Source organism: Zonotrichia albicollis, chromosome 4 (assembly GCF_047830755.1).
Source record: "Zonotrichia albicollis isolate bZonAlb1 chromosome 4, bZonAlb1.hap1, whole genome shotgun sequence".
Lineage (NCBI taxonomy): Eukaryota > Metazoa > Chordata > Aves > Passeriformes > Passerellidae > Zonotrichia > Zonotrichia albicollis.
Window position 1 is genome coordinate 1643856 of NC_133822.1, and position 17988 is coordinate 1661843.

The 17988-nt window shown below is 41.6% G+C and overlaps 1 protein-coding gene across 7 annotated transcripts in view; it reads right to left on the reverse strand.

Moving 5' to 3' along the window:
• FBH1 (F-box DNA helicase 1) overlaps positions 1 to 17988 on the reverse strand; it is a 53492-nt gene that overhangs the window by 4534 nt on the left and 30970 nt on the right. For all 7 annotated transcript variants that reach the window (XM_074540346.1, XM_074540345.1, XM_074540347.1 and 4 more), the window contains exons 14-19: positions 14877 to 14976; positions 11212 to 11333; positions 8867 to 8942; positions 5891 to 6088; positions 4163 to 4288; positions 809 to 915 (exon numbers count right to left, since the gene is read on the reverse strand). In XM_074540346.1, coding sequence (XP_074396447.1) covers positions 809 to 915; positions 4163 to 4288; positions 5891 to 6088; positions 8867 to 8942; positions 11212 to 11333; positions 14877 to 14976 — 729 coding nt within the window. The remainder of the gene's footprint in view (positions 1 to 808; positions 916 to 4162; positions 4289 to 5890; positions 6089 to 8866; positions 8943 to 11211; positions 11334 to 14876; positions 14977 to 17988) is intronic.

A 17988-nucleotide genomic window follows, 5' to 3' on the forward strand; every position in this document is an offset into this window, starting at 1 on the left:
GAAAGGGGAAAAAGGAAAGGGGAAAAAGGAAAAGGAGGAAAAGGGGGAAAAGGAAAAGGGGGAAAGGAAAAGGGGGGAAAAGGAAAAGGGGAAAAGGAAAAGGGGAAAAGGAAAAAGGGGAAAAGGAAAAGGGGGAAAAGGAGGAAAAGGAGAAGGGGGAAAAGGGGAAAAAGGAAAAGGGGGAAAAGGAAAAGGGGGGAAAAGGAAAAGGGGGAAAAGGAGGAAAAGGAAAAGGGGGAAAGGGGGAAAAGGAAAAGGGGGGAAAAGGAAAATGGGGAAAAGGAAAAGGGGAAAAAGGAAAGGGGGAAAAGGAAAAGGGGAAAAAGGAAAGGGGGGAAAGGAAAGGGGAGAAAAGGAAAAGGGGGAAAGGAAAAGGGGGGGAAAAGGAAAAGGGGGAAAAGGAAAAGGGGAAAAAGGAAAAGGGGAAAAGGAAGAGCTGGAAGGCCCTGCAGGCTGGGAAAAGGGAACCTCCACACTTCCATGGAGATAAAACCCCAGGATCTGTGGAAAACAACATCCAAACTCAAGAACTGTGGAAAAAGCCCACTGCAATCCTGTGCCTTCCTACCGGACCCTCGGATGAAGCAGCAAAATGCAGGAATTTTGTGATTCCTGCTGTTGTGGCGCATGGCAGCATAAGGAGCAGTCCATGGCAGGAATTTTGTGATTCCTGCTGTTGTGGTGCATGGCAGCACAAGGAGCAGTCCATGGCACGGATGCCAGGATCAGGAGGGATCCCAGGATAATCCTTTGGTGCCCTGAATCGCCCCAGAGCAGGATTCCCTTGCCCTGGGAAGGTTTCACTCACTCCAGCCAGAGACAGGAGGTTTTCCAGGGATTTGGACATCAGCAGGCACCTCCTGGCCCTGGTCACGGCCACGTAGAGCAGGTTCCACTCGTCCTCAGGGGTCCTGTCTGGGACACAGAGAGACAATCCACGGATTTAGGGGTGAGCAGCTCTCTGTGCTCCTCCCAGTGCTCCAACCAGCGCCCCCAGAATGGGCTCTGAGGCTCCTTCCCACCCCAACCATCCCAGGATTAATTTGGGATAAATTCCTGACATTTTGTGCTGCTGGATATGCTTGGGGTGGGAATCTGATCCTGGTTTTCTTCCTGCTGAGGAATTCAGGCTCTGTCTCCAAGGACATTCCCACTCCTGCTTGTCCTGACAGGAGGAGGAGGAGGAAAACAAAGCCTGGAGGGATTTGGGATGGCTGGAGGCTCCTTTCCATGGAGAAATCCCAAAAATCCCATCCAAACCTCCTCTGGCTGTTCCCTCTGATCCAGGGGCTCATTCCCTGGATAACCTGGATGCTCTGGGCATTCCCATGGGGGTATGAACACAGAATTCCCAAGTTATTGAGGCTGGGAAAGAACCAGGATGAGGCTTGGAGCCCCCTGGGATAATGGAAGGTGGCACTGCCCATGGAATTGGGTCCATTCCAAGCCAAACCATTCCAGGATCCAGCTCCAGAAGGACACTGGGGGTCTCTCTGGGAAAGCAGGAATTTGCAGCTCTGGCCTCATCCCACATTTCTCCCTGGAGAAGCCATTCCAGATTCCTGTTTTCTGTTTGGAGCCCAGGTTTGGCTCTGGAGGAGCTTCCCAGTGCCTGGATTGGCTCTGGGAATTCACAGGGAAGGGAGAAACTCCAGAACAGGAGCCCCAGGGCTTCCCAAGGCTGGACTGGGCTTTGCTGCTACACAGCTCCAGGCTGGAATTATGGAATATTTATGGAATGGGAGAATCCATAGGGCTGGAGAAGGTGTGCAGGAGAATGAGGAGGGGGACTTTGTTTTAATGGGGAAAATCACTGGGAGGGCCCTAAAAACAGGTACAGAAAAAAAACCAGGGACTTGACCTTTCTTCTGCTTGTTCTGTTCGGACACAAGATGGTGGAATCAGGGAATCATGGAATTACTGAGGTTGGGAAAGGCCTCTAAGACATGGAGTCCAAGCATTCCCAGCACTGCCAGGGCCACCACGTCCCCAAGTGCCACATCCACAGGGATTTCCCCTGGGGAAATGGGGACTGCACCCCTGCCCTGGGCAGTTCCAGTGCCTGGCCACTTTTTCCATGGAGAAATTTTCCTTAAAATCCAACCCAAACCTCCCCATGCTCAGCTGGAGGGATCAACAATGGGATCAACAATGGGATCAGGAAATGCTGAGCTGCTCCAGAGCTTGGAATTCCCAGCTGGAATCAGCCCTGGTCCCCCCTGACCTGGCTCAGCCTCCCACACCAATCCCATGGGAATGGTTTATCCAGTCCTGCCTTGCTGGGATGGGATTGGTGGGATGGGAATGGTTTATCCAGTCCTGCCTTGCTGGGATGGGCATGGTTTATCCAGTCCTGCCTTGGGATGGGAATGGTTTATCCAGTCCTGCCCTGCTGGGATGGTATTGGTGGGATGGGAATGGTTTATCCAGTCCTGCCTTGCTGGGATGGGTTTGGTGGGATGGGAATGGTTTATCCAGTCCTGCCTTGCTGGGATGGGCATGGTTTATCCAGTCCTGCCTTGGGATGGGAATGGTTTATCCAGTCCTGCCCTGCTGGGATGGGATTGGTGGGATGGGAATGGTTTATCCAGTCCTGCCTTGCTGGGATGGGCATGGTTTATCCAGTCCTGCCTTGGGATGGGAATGGTTTATCCAGTCCTGCCCTGCTGGGATGGTATTGGTGGGATGGGAATGGTTTATCCAGTCCTGCCCTGCTGGGATGGGAATGGTTTATCCAGTCCTGCCTTGCTGGGATGGGATTGCTGGGATGGGAATGGTTTATCCAGTCCTGCCTTGGGATGGGATTGGTGGGATGGGAATGGTTTATCCACTCCTGCCTTGCTGGGACGGCATTGGTGGGATGGGAATGGTTTATCCAGTCCTGCCCTGCTGGGATGGGAATGGTTTATCCAGTCCTGCCTTGGGATGGGAATGGTTTATCCAGTCCTGTCTTGCTGGGATGGGTTTGGTGGGATGGGAATGGTTTATCCAGTCCTGCCCTGCTGGGATGGGATTGGTGGGATGGGAATGGTTTATCCAGTCCTGCCCTGCTGGGATGGGAATGGTTTATCCAGTCCTGCCTTGGGATGGGATTGGTTTATCCAGTCCTGTCTTGCTGGGATGGGTTTGGTGGGATGGGAATGGTTTATCCAGTCCTGCCTTGGGATGGGAATGGTTTATCCAGTCCTGCCTTGCTGGGATGGGATTGCTGGGATGGGAATGGTTTATCCAGTCCTGCCTTGGGATGGGAATGGTTTATCCAGTCCTGCATTGGGATGGGATTGGCGGGATGGGAATGGTTTATCCAGACCTGCCTTGCTGGGATGGGATTGGTGGGATGGGAATGGTTTATCCAGTCCTGCCTTGGGATGGGATTGCTGGAGCCAGGGAATCCTTGGGGCTGGGAAAGATTTCTAGGATGGAATCCAAATATTCCCAGGACTGCCAGGGTCACCATGTCCCCAATGCCACATGCACAGGGCTTTAAATCCCTGCAGGAATGGGGACTGCACCCTACCCTGGGCAGCTGTGCCAGTGCCTGAGCATCTTTTCCAGCAGGAATTTCCCCAAAATCCCCCCTGAGCTGCCCTGGCCCAGCCTGAGGCCATTCCCTCTGCTCCTGTCCCTGTTCCCTGGGCTGTCCCCTCCTGGCAGGGACTTGTGCAGAGCCACCAGGGCCCCTGAGCCTCCTTTGCTCCAGGCCCAGCCCCTGCCCAGCTCCCTCAGCCCCTCCTGGTTCTCCAGACCCTTCCCAGCTCCCTCAGCCCCTCCTGGTTCTCCCGACCCTTCCCAGCTCCCTCAGCCTCTCCAGACCCTTCCCAGCTCCCTCAGCCCCTCCTGGTTCTCCAGGCCCTTCCCAGCTCCCTCAGCCCCTCCTGGTTCTCCAGACCCTTCCCAGCTCCCTCAGCCCCTCCTGGTTCTCCAGACCCTGCCCAGCTCCCCCAGCCCCTCCTGGTTCTCCAGGCCCTTCCCAGCTCCCTCAGCCCCTCCTGGTTCTCCAGGCCCTTCCCAGCTCCCCCAGCCCCTCCTGGTTCTCCAGGCCCTTCCCAGCTCCCTCAGCCCCTCCTGGTTCTCCAGACCCTTCCCAGCTCCATTTCCAGAGCTTTCCCAGCTCCAGCCCCTCACCACCTTTTCCTTTCCCCCTTTTTGGTGTCTCCCTCACCAAGGTAAATGTTCATTCTCCTCGGGAAGGCCTCAGTGACAGAAGGGATTTGCACAAAATCATCCGCGACACAAACGGTGTCGAACTCCAGGCCCTTGGCTTGGTGCACGGTGCCGATGAGAAAATCTGGGAAAAACAAGGAAAAAGGGTCAGTCTTGGCAAAAATAATGGGAATTTTTGTTTTATTTCATTCTGCATCCACTCCCCTTCTCCCAGAGTTAAATCAGGAGCAAAGCTCCTCTGTGGGGAATCAGGGTGGATAAAGGGAATTTGTACCAAGGGAAAGTCCTGGTTGGCATCCCAAGCTCCAGCCACATTCCCAAACAGGAATCCTCAATATTTGAGGAATTTTCTTTCCCCAAATTTCAACAGGAATCCTAAATGGGAAGGGCTCCACTTTCCACTATCCCAGTGCCCAACCTTGGGTACTGCAGGGATCAGGGGCAGCCCCAGCTGCTCTGGGAATCCCTTCCCAAAATCCCAGCCCAGGCTCCCTCTCCAGGGAATTCCCTCCATTCCCAGCTCTCCCAGCCTGGCATTGGATCCATCCCCACCCCGACTCCTCTCCAGGAAGGGATTTTGGGCTCTGGGGGCTTCCCTGGCAATCTCAGCACTCCAGGAAGGGTCTCCCTTCCCTTTGCCATCCCCAACTTCCATAAAAACCCCTGGGGATGGATTCTGAGTGTCCCAAATGCCAGAATGGTTTGGGTGGGAAGGGCCCTTCAAGCCCATCCCATTCCAAGCCCACCATCCCAGGCTGCTCCAGCCTGGCCTTGGGCACTGCAGGGATCAGGGGCAGCCCCAGCTGCTCTGGCAATGCCAGCCCAGGCAGGAATTGCTCATTGCCAAGATGCCACCCATGGCTGCCCTCTGGCAGTGGGAGCCATTCCCTGGGTGCTGTCCCTGCAGGCCTTGTCCCCAGTCCCTCTGCAGCTCTCCTGGAGCCCCTGCAGGCCCTGCCCTGTGCTGGCAGCTCTGCCTGGATCCCTCCCTGCTCCAGGGCACATTCCCAGCTCTCCTGGATCCCTCCCTGCTCCAGGGAACATTCCCAGCTCTCCCTGGATCCCTCCCTGCTCCAGGGAACATTCCCAGCTCTCCTGGATCCCTCCCTGCTCCAGGGAACATTCCCAGCTCTCCCTGATCCCTCCCTGCTCCAGGGAACATTCCCAGCTCTCCTGGATCCCTCCCTGCTCCAGGGAACATTCCCAGCTCTCTCAGATCCCTCCCTGCTCCAGGGAACATTCCCAGCTCTGCCTGGAGCCTTCCCTGCTCCAGGGAACATTCCCAGCTCTCCCTGGATCCCTCCCTGCTCCAGGGGAACATTCCCAGCTCTCCTTGGAGCCTTCCCTGCTCCAGGGAACATTCCCAGCTCTCCCTGGATCCTTCCCTGCTCCAGGGAACATTCCCAGCTCTCCCTGGATCCCTCCCTGCTCCAGGGAACATTCCCAGCTCTCTCAGATCCCTCCCTGCTCCAGGGAACATTCCCAGCTCTCCTGGATCCCTCCCTGCCCCAGTCCCTCTGCAGCTCTCCTGGAGCCCCTGGAATGTGCTGGAAGCTCTCCCTGATCCCTGCTCCAGGAGAACACTCCCATCTCTCCAAGCTGCCTCCAGAGCAGAAACATTCCCACCCCAAACCCTCCCGCTCCACCTCCGCTCTCCCTACCAAACCACCCGATCCTTTTCCCAGCATGCAAACCCATCCCAGTTTCTCCTGGGCTGTGGCCTCACCTGCCAGCCCCTCCTGGGCCACGTGGTTGTCTCTGATCCTGCTCACCAGCTCCGGGATGTGCTCCCGGTGCTTGTCCACGATGGAGATCTTCACCTCCAGCTCGCGGTCCTCCACGCGTGCTGCGTATTCCCGGAGCCCCGGCAGGCCCTCGGCATCGGCCCAGCGCCGGATGAAGGGGTCCTCGATCTCCAGGTGGGCTGCCACGGAAAAGGGAATTATTTCATAGATTTTATTTTTTTTAAATTGTTTAATTTTTTAAAAATAAATTTTTTATTAATGTATTAATTATATTATTTATAATTACATTATTACATAATAATTATAATTATAGAATAAATAAAATTATATAATAAATATAATTATATAACAAATATGATTATATAATTATATAATTATATTAAAATATATTTTTATATAATTTTATATAAATATATAAATAGATATGTTAACAATATATAAAAACTATATTTAACATATATCCATAATTATATAGTGATATAATAAATATAATTATAGAATAAATATAATTATAGAATAAATGTAATTAAATTAAAATATATTTATATATAATCAAATATTTATAAATATATAAAAATATATATACAAAGTATATATATATTAATAATTATATAATTATATAATAAATATAATTACATAATAAATATAATTATATTAAGATATATTTATATATAATTGTATATAAATATATAAATAAATATATATTAAAAATATAAAAATTATATATAAATATATATTCATAATTATGTTATTAGGTAATAATACAATTATATAATAAATATAATTATATAAAATATATTTATATATAATTATATATAAGTATATAAATAAATATATATTAGAAATATAAAAATTATATAGAAATATATATTCATAATTATATTAAAATACATTTATATATAATTATATATTAAATATATAAATAAATATATATTAACAATTTATAAAAATTATATATATTAATATATATTCATAATGATATAATTATAGAATAAATATAACAATATAATAAATATAATTATATTAAAATATATTTATAAGTAATTATATATAAATATATAAATAAATATATTAACAATATATAAAAGTTATATATAAAATATATATTCATTATTATATAATAAATAAAATTATAGAATAAATATAATCATGTTTAAATATATTTATATATAATTATATATTAAAATATATAAATAAATATATATAATAATATATAAAAATTATATATATAAATACATATAAAATATATAAATTTGTATATAAAAATATCTATTATATATTTATAATTATTATAATTAAATGATTCATTAATTTAATATATGAAATATATGAATTTTTTCATTTTAATATATTTCATGTATTTTAATTTTTAATTCCATTAAATAATATAAATAAATGATAATAAATAAAAAATTAATATATTTGAATTTTTATAATTTGCACTATGATTTTTCCGTCCTGTATTGATTCCCATCGTTTTCCAGCTGCTGAAGGAATTTTCCAAGCAGTTCAACTCGCCAAAAAAAAGGGGGAATTTTATTCAGGTAATCAGATATTTGTGGAAAATTGGGGAATTTTTGTTGTCTCCATTAAAAATCTCATCTGCTGTTCCTAGATTTTAAAGGGATGATGTTTATCCTGAATTTTAGCCTGAATTTTAAAGGAAATCCTGATTTTTTAACCTGAATTTTACTCCATATTTTAAAGGAAATCCTGAATTTCATCCTGAATTTTATTCCACATTTCAAAGGAAATCCTGAATTTTATCCCATATTTTAAAGGAAATCTTTAATTTTAATGATGAATTTTAATCCATACTATAAAGGAAATGCTGAATATTATCCTGAATTTTTTCCTGTTTTTACTCCATATTTTAAAGGAAATGCTGAATTTTATCCAGAATTTTTCCCTGAATTTATTCCACATTTGAAAGAAAATCCTGAATTTTATCCCATATTTTAAAGGAAATCCTGAATTTTATCTTGATTTTTCCCTGATTTTTATTCCATGTTTTAAATTAAATCCTGAATTCTATCCCATATTTTAAAGGAAATCCTGAATTTTTAACCTGAATTTTAAAAGGAAACCCTGAATTTTATAGGAATGCTTTAAAGGAAATCTTGAATTTTTTCCCATTCTATAAAGGAAAGCCTGAATTTTATTCCATGTTTTAAAGGAAATCCTGAATTTCAACCTGAATTTTATCCTTAATTTTATTCCGTATTTTAAAAGAAATACTGAATTTTGTCCTGAATTTTTTCCTGGATTTTATTCTGTATTTTAAAGGAAATTTTGATATTTTAATCTGAATTTTATCCTGAATATAAAGAAAATCCTAAATTTTATTCCATATTTTATTCCATATTTTAAAGGAAATCCTGAATTTTACTCCATACTCTAAAGGAAAATCCTGAATTTAAAGGAAATCCCAAATTTTTATCCTGAATTTTATTCCATATTTTAAAAGAAATCTTTGATTTGATTCCATATTTTAAAGGAAATCCTGAATTTTACCCCGAATTTTATTCTATTTTTGAAAGGAAATCCAAGATTTTTTCCTGACATTTATTCCATATTTTAAAGGAAATTTAAAAAATGGAGCTTTACACCCAAAACAATCCAGGGAAGGGTAAAAATAAATTTTAAAAAATTGAAATTAAGATTTCTGGAATTAAGCAGCCAAAACAGCTCAGCCCATGATAAAACCATTAAAAAAATGAGGTTTTAACAAAAAAATTAATTAGGAAATATAAAAGTAGCCAGGGTTAATTATTAAAATAGAATATATAATTATTCAATATCTATAATGGATCATATAAAACTATATATAATATAGAAATATTATTATTATTATTATTATTATTATTATTATTATTATTATTATTATTATTATTATTATTATTATTATTATTATTATTAAAAAATCTTGGAAAAAAGAAGGATAAGGGAATACTCACAGTTTTTCCTGACATCTGCAGGCAGGCTGAGCTTCCAAATATCATAAATTTTACTCAGGCCAAATCTCTCCAATCCCTAAAAGAAAGAAAAATATATTTATAAAATTAATTTATAAACCAATTTTTTATTTTTGTATTATTTTTGTATGTATTTATTAATATATTTTTATTATTTTATAGATATTTATATGCTTTATTTATGTATTTATTTTATTTATAAAATTTATTTATAAACCAAATTTTATTTATGTATTTTTTGTATGTATTTATTAATATATTTTTATTATTTTATAGATATTGATATGCTTTATTTATGTATTTATTTTACTTATAAAAATTATTTATGAACAAGATGCTAAAAATAAAATAACATAAAATAAAAATAATGAATTTCTTGTATTTATAAATTTGATTTATTCCAAATTGCTCGAAGATTTTCAATCCTGAGCACTTCAACCCCTCCTTGAATTGGAATTTGGGTGGGAAAAAAGATGGAAAATTTGAAATTTCAGCCTAAAATTCCCAAAAATCAGATTCCAAACCGCTCCAAATTCCACCAATTTTGTTGTTCTCCTGCCCAATCCCTGATAAAAATGGGAAAAATTATCCTGAAAATGGGATGAGGCCTGCAAGGCTTGGACAATGACAGCTCCAAATATCATTTCTGGCCACAAAAATTTCCTATTTTTTCCAAAAATTCCTGCTTTTTCCTGGAATATTCATTGAAAACCTTGGAATTCTTTATTCCTGCTCTTTTCTTTGCCCCATCCCTCAAAAAAATGTGAAAAATGATCCTAAAAATGGGATGAGGCCTGCAAGGGTTGGAAAATAACAGCTCCAAATATCATTTCTGTCCACAAAAAATTCCTGCTATTTTTTCAAAAAATTCCTGCTTTTTCCTGGAATATTCATTGAAATCCTTGGAATAATTTGTTCCAGGTGTCTATCCCTCTTTTCCTTGCCCCATCCCTCAAAAAAATGAGTGAAAAATTATCCCCAAAATGGGATGAGGCCTTCAATGCTCGGGGAATAACAGCTCTAAATAACATTCCTGGCCACAAAAAAATCCTCCTTTTTCCTGAAAATTCCTGTCTTTTCCTGGAATATTCATTTAAATCCTTGGAATAACTTGTTCCAGGTGTCTATCCCTCTTTCCCTGCCCCATCCCTCAAAAATGGGACAAATGATCCTAAAAATTGAGGCCTGCACAAAGAAGCCTCAAACCGGGACAAGGCCTGTGAGGGCTGGGGAGGAACAGCTCCAAAAATCATCCCTGACCACCAAAAATTCCTGCTTTTTTCTGGAATATTTATTTAAAACCTCAGAATAACTTGTTCCAAATGTCTATTCCTCTTTCCTTGCCCCATCCCTGATAAAAATGTGAAAAATTATCCTAAAAATGGGATGAGGCCTTCAAGGTTCAGGGAATAACAGTTCTGAATAACATCCCTGGCCACAAAAAATTCCTGCTTTTTTTTCAAAATTCTTGCTTTTTCCTGGAATATTCATTGAAATCCGTGGAATAACTCATTCCAATGTCTATCCCTCTTTTCCGTGCCCCAGACCCTCAAAAAAATGTGAAAAATTATCCCCAAAATAGGATGAGGCCTGCAAGGCTCAGGGAATAACAGCTCTGAATAACATCCCGGGCCACAAAAAAATCCTCCTTTTTCCTGAAAATTCCTGCTTTTTCCTGGAATATTTATTGAAATCCTTGGAATAACTTGTTCCAGGTGTCCATCCCTCTTTCCCTGCCCCATCCCTCAAAAATGGGACAAATGATCCTAAAAATGGAGGCCTGCACAAAGAAGCCTCAAAACGGGACAAGGCCTGGGAGGGTTGGAGAGGAACAGCTCCAAATATCATCCCTGACCACCAAAAATTCCTACTTTTTCCTGGAATATTTATTTAAAACCTCAGAATAACTTGTCCCAACTGTCCATCCCTCTTTCCTTGCCCCATCCCTGATAAAAATTGGAAAAATTATCCCCAAAATAGGATGAGGCCTTCAAGGCTCGGGGAATAACAGCTCTGAATATCATCCCTGGCCACAAAAAATTCCTGCTATTTTTTCCAAAAATTCCTGCTTTTTCCTGGAATATTCATTTAAATCCTTGGAATTCTTTATTCCTGCTGTCCATCCCTCTTTTCCTTGCCCCATCCCTGATAAAAATGGGACAAATGATCCTAAAAATGGATTGAGGCCTGCACAAAGAAGCCTTAAAATGGGATGAGGCCTGTGAGGGTTGGAGAATAACGGCAACCCCTGGGCACAAAAAATTCCTTTTTTTTCCTGGAATATTCCTTGAAATCTTTGGGATTTGACTGGGTGCAGTGCCCCTCACCCCAATGACGTGGATTTTGGCCGGGGGGTCTCTCCCAGAGAATTCCACGGCGTCCTCAAACACGTTCCAGTTGCTGCGGGACAGCAGCGCCATCTTCCCCTGCCGGGCCCCCCTCACGTCCCCTGAGGGAGGAATTCCCAATTAAACCAGCATTCCCAGCTGGAATTCCCAGTTAAACACTGCATTCCCAGCTGGAATTCCCAGTTAAACACTGCATTCCCAGTTAAACACTGCATTCCAAGCTGGAATTCCCAGTTAAACACTGCATTCCCAGTTAAACCAGCATTCCCAGTTAAACACTGCATTCCCAGCTGGAATTCCCAGTTAAACACTGCATTCCCAGTTAAACACTGCATTCCAAGCTGGAATTCCCAGTTAAACACTGCAATCCATGCTGGAATTCCCAGCTAACCATAGCATTACCAGAAAAATTCCCAGTTAAGCACTGCATTCCCATTCCCAGTTAAACACAGCATTCCATGCTGGAATTCCCAGTTAAACACTGCATTCCATGCTGGAATTCCCAGTTAAACACAGCATTCCCAACTGGAATTCCCAGTTAAACACTGCATTCCATGCTGGATTTCCCAGTTAAACATAGCATTCCCAGAAAATTTCCCAGTTAGATCAGAATTCCGAGCTGGAATTCCCAGTTAAACCAGCATTCCCAGCTGGAATTCCCAGTTAAACACAGCATTCCATGCTAGAATTCCCAGTTAAACAGAGCATTCCCAGCTGGAATTCCCAGTTTAACCAGCATTCCCAGCTGGAATTCCCAGTTAAACACTGCATTCCATGCTGGAATTCCCAGTTAAACACTGCATTCCCATTTCCAGTTAAACACAGCATTCCCAGGAGAATTCCCAGTTACCCACAGCATTCCCAGTTACCCAAAGCCATTCCCATTCCCAGTTACCCACGGCCATTCCCAGTTACCCACAGTCATTCCCAGTTACCCACTCCCATTCCCAGTTACCCACAGCCATTCCCAGTTACCCATTCCCATTCCCAGTTACCCACAGCATTCCCAGTTACCCACGGCCATTCCCATTCCCAGTTACCCACGGCCATTCCCAGTTACCCACAGCCATTCCCAGTTACCCACAGCATTCCCAGTTACCCACGGCCATTCCCATTCCCAGTTACCCACGGCCATTCCCAGTTACCCACAGCCATTCCCAGTTACCCACTCCCATTCCCAGTTACCCACAGCCACTCCCAGTTACCCACAGCCATTCCCATTCCCAGTTACCCACAGCCATTCCCATTCCCAGTTACCCACTCCCATTCCCAGTTACCCACGGCCATTCCCAGTTACCCATTCCCATTCCCAGTTACCCACGGCCATTCCCAGTTACCCACGGCCATTCCCAGTTACCCACAGCCATTCCCAGTTACCCACTCCCATTCCCAGTTACCCACAGCCACTCCCAGTTACCCACAGCCATTCCCATTCCCAGTTACCCACTCCCATTCCCACTCCCAGTTACCCACATCCATTCCCAGTTACCCACAGCCATTCCCAGTTACCCACGGCCATTCCCAGTTACCCACATCCATTCCCAGTTACCCACGGCCATTCCCAGTTACCCACAGCATTCCCATTCCCAGTTACCCACGGCCATTCCCAGTTACCCATTCCCATTCCCAGTTACCCACAGCCACTCCCAGCTGGAATTCCTGGTTAATTATTAATGAGTATTACTAATATTTCATTAATAATTTACTCGTTTTATTATATTTTATTACTAAATGTAACTTTATCTTTTATTATGAATTTATTTTTGGAAATTAATCACTATTTAAAATTAATGATTAATGTAATTTCGTATGTTATGATTTTATATTTTGCTATTAATTAATTATTTCTATTTTATTGCGAATTTAATAATAGGGAATAAATTGCTTATTGCTTATTATTAATTTAATTTAACCTTTCATTATTTTATATTTATTATTATTTATACTTATATTTTAGTAATAATTTAATTTAGCTATTATATATATTTCAATATTAATACAAGGGAAATTTGTATTATAAATTTGATATCTATAATACTTAGACAGACACTATAAATTTAATATTTTAATATTTTACATCATAATTTTAAGTTCATATTTTATTATTAATTTAATTTCATATTTTGTATTGAATATTTAGAGTTCATTATTTTATCTGTTACTATTAATTTAATAATTATCTGTTATTATTTACACATTATTTCTCTTCATTATTAATTGAATTTAGTAAATTAATTATTATTACTATTTTCATATTAATACAGTTTTACATTTTATTGTTAATTTAATATTTACTTTTCATTATTAATTAAATTTTTTATTATTAGTTGAATATTTGCATTTCATTCTTTTATCTGCTGCTACTTAATATATTAATTTTTAATCTCTTTATAGTTAATATTTACCTGTTATTTTTTATTTATTATTTTCCATTATTAATTGAACTTTAAGAAATTAACGAAATCTTCATTTTTGGGAAATGATTAAAGTATTTATTTCTAAGCACACAATTTTCAAATTTTAGAATAAATTAAATTACATCAATTTCATTACTTAATATTGATAATATTATTATTTAACAAAATTAATTAATTATTTTGCAATATAATGAATTTATTTCTAATTTATAATTAAATTTAGAAGTTAAATTTATAAATTAATTATATTTATTATATACTATATTATTTAATATAAGATTATTTACTATAAATCAGTAATATTATTTATTAGCTAATGATAGTATTTGACATTATAGTAATATTAGGTATTATATTATATTATATTATATTATATTATATTACATATTTTATCTAATATTATGATATTATATATAATACATGTTAAAAGAATATATATTATATATAATATAATACATATATAAATATAGCTATTATAATGATATAATAAATAATATGGTATAATGTGCCAATAATTTAATATAGATACATAGGTATAATATGGTAATAATATAGATATAGATATAATATCTAATAATATAATAATATATTATGATATATTATTCTATATAATAAAATATAACATATATATTATATATTATTATACATATTATATATCATTACACATAAGATATTATATATATATATCATATATCGTATTCATATTAATTTATATACAGTATATATATTGTATTATATAAAAATTATAATTGATATATAATTATAATTATATATAATATAATTTTTATTTCTAATAAAAGTTAATTTATTATTTATTTATAATATATATTATTATAAACATTATATTATTTATAATAATATATATAAAATAATATATATTATATATAGTGTATATATTATATATACACAATATATAGTATATAATAATTATATACAATTATTATATATATTGTATATGTTGTAAATATAATATATATTGTATATATTAATTTTTAAATATATATACTTTATAATAATATAATACATAATATGCTATAATGTGGCAATAATATAATATAGATATAATGTAGATATAATATGGTAATAACATAATATAGATATAATATCATTATTATTCCAGATTGAATTAATGAATATTTTTAATTTAACATATGAATGAATGAATGAATGAATGAATGAATGAATGAATGAATGAATGAATGAATGATTCCCAACTGAATTCCTCACCCCTTTGCCTCCCTCCCAGCAGGGTTTTGCTGCGGATCCCTTTGCACACATCCAGGATCGTGGCTCCCACGTAGGCGATCTCGGGGCCGAACCTGAAACTCTGGAAAAACCCCGGGATCAGCAGGAAAACCACAATCATTCTTGGGATCTCTAAAATTCTATCTGTATGGAATTATGGGATTCCCCACAATTTTTTCCATGTCAAAGGTACCAAAATCCCTCCAAAACATTCCTGGCAATCTTGGTTATTCTTAGGACCTTCTGGAGAACTTCCCTCTTTGAAAAAGCAATAAAATCCCTCCAAAATATTCCTGGAAATCCTGGTCATTCTTAAATACAAATGATGCCATTACCACCAACCTCCTGGACAATTCTTTTTCTTGGAAAAGGCACCAAAATCCCCAAAATACTCCCGGAAATGCTGGCAGCTGGATCCAGCATTCCAGATGTGATCCCCTCAAAAAAGAGGAATTTCCCTGCAACACTTCTGTGGTAGTGTGTTGCTAAGTTTCTTGTGTTATTCCCCCAATTTATGTATTGTTCTCCCCTATTATGTGTAAAATGGTTTCGTTCCCCCAGTTCTTCCCGCCACTGCTAGCCTGTCAGCTAAGTTGCTATAGCAACTGCTATTCATAGTTGCCGATATGTAATTGCTTCTCCCCTTGGTTTCCCTTATCAGTGAAAGTTGTTTCCTCCCTGTCCAGTCAATCACTCCCTTCCTCCTCCCAGGTTTCGAGAACCTTCTCCTCTCTAGAGATGGTGGTTGGCTGGGGCCCCAGGACACCTCCTTTACCTTTTGATTATTGGTCTCCATGGAGTGTCAGTTCTGTGAAGTTCATCCCCTCACCTTTCCTGATTGGCTCCGCCTGTACCCACCCCCTTGCTTTATAATCCTGTTTGCACCCCCTATGAAAAAAACTTTTTCCCGGATGGTTTCCCGGTGTTTGGATGCGGCATCACCGTCAATAAACCGATGTTTAACCCCCGGGAAATGGTCAGCTCCGTTCCTCTCATATACCAGCGAGGTACGCCAGTCCACAGCCAGCACAGCCCGAGGCCCTCAGACGCCGAAGGGCGCTGGCCAGGAATTGCAGAGGGGCGTCGGCCTTTTGCCCTCAGCTAGTCGGACTCTAAACTTCGGGCCACATACGATCCTTTCTGCAGATGGCGCCCACGCGGGGGCTTTACCGTACCCCGCGGACTGGACTTTAAATCTACTAGCCGTCAGACTTCCTCCGGTGTCAGTGGACTAATCCGCCTGAACTTTTCGTTTGCAACGCTCTTTGATTAGGTGAACCCCGGACTCGGTTCCTCCCCTGCCCTTTTAATTTTCCCTGGGAGCTCTACGAGGGGGACTGCCGTCTGCCGCCTTTCGCGCTCGCGGTGCCCCGGCACGGTGACGCCAGGCCCAGCAGCGGGGCTCTCGGCGCGGCGCTGACTGGTTGCGGCGGGCTCTTTCAGCGCAGGGCGGTTTTTCCGCGCGGTTTGCCGTGGTGGGGTCGCTACACCCCCCACGATCATGGGTGTGGGTCAGAGCAAAACCCAAAAAGGAGTTTTTTTTGTAGTTAAGGGTTTGTTACTTGGAAGAGGTTTTACTGCCCCCAAGAAAGAGTTGATAGTGTTGATTAGATGGGTATTTTTACATTTCCCTGAAGTTTCCCCAGAGGTTGCGAAAGAGCCGCGCTTTTGGGCAGCCGTTGTGGCCAAATTAGATCAACAGGTTAACGCTGGGGAACCCCGGTTGTCTAACGTGGCATACTGGGCAAGCAAAGTATTAACTTCGCTGCGCCCAGCCGGGAGTTCAAGAAAGGATCTTTCTTCTTCTAGTTTGTTCCCTAGTTCTCCCAGTTCCCGCATCCTTACCCCCCAGCCCTCACCCTCTTCACACAGGCAGGAGCCCTCGAAAGGGATTTTAAAGGCCAACAAAAAGCAGGGAAACCATTCTGCCCCTGCTCCCTTTCGACCTGCTCAGCCTCCCCGTCCGAGGAGCCCTGCCCAAGTTCCTCCATCCTCCCCTTCTACCCCAGTTCCCAAGTCCCCAGTTTCAACCCCTAAGTTTGTTCCGCTTAGTAATGAAATTCTACAAAGTAGCCCCTTTACTGTCCAAGATGGCGGGGACCACGCGGTCTCTGCCGCCAGAGCCCTTTCTTCTTCCGCTAACCCGTTCCTCCCAAGCACCAACCCCTTCCTTCACCCTGACCACACTCCTTGCTCAGTTACTCCTCTCTCATACCCTCCCTCCGTCCCGCTCACTCCTCAGCACTCCGCCCCACCTTCAGCTCCTCCTCAAACCCCTCCCCCGGTTCAGCCCCCCACTCCCTTCCCCCCCGCTCCGTTTTCGTTTTTCCCTCCGCCTCCGAACGCCGTCCGGGGGGCGGAGAAGGGTACTTTGCCGCGCCCACTCCCTTGCCTTACGTCAGCTCCAAACCCCGCCTCAACCTCCTTCAGTTTCGGTTCCCACGCCACCCCCCCCAGCTCTCACGCTTTGTGTTCAGAGGGGGGGGGGAGGAAAGCCGAAAACTGGAGCAAGCTCCCATATTAGAAGCCGCCCCGGTAACATATCATATAAGAGAAAGGGGAAATGCACGGGCACAGTGGGTGCCTTTAGCACAGGTCCAAATAAAGGAGCTATGCAAAGCTCAGAAAGATTACTCCCGGGAGTCAGAATTCTTCCGGGGTTTGCTACACAATACCCTTGCTCAGGGAGATTTGGTACCGACGGATTTAAGGTCCCTCTTCTCTAGCCTGCTCAGACCCATGGAATTTAGAGTCTGGGTGAGGGAATGGAGGAGGGAAATAGTGGAAGTACTCCCAAGTTTTTGGGGGAACCTTACACTGTCCCATGACGCAGATGGTCAGTTAATTACCCAAGAACATCTTTTGGGTGAAGGACAGTGGGCTGAAGGGGCAAATCAAGCTAAAGCCTTATTCCCATCCCAGCTAGTAGAGACGGCCCGGGCAGCTGAGCGGGCCTTCTTTAAGTTAGAGGTAGTTACCTCCCAATGGGAAGATGCTGAGGTTTTGCAAGGGGCGCAAGAGCCATACATGGAATTTATCGAACGTCTATACAGATATGTGGAAGCGCAAGCGTTTGGAGAGGATGACAGGGAAA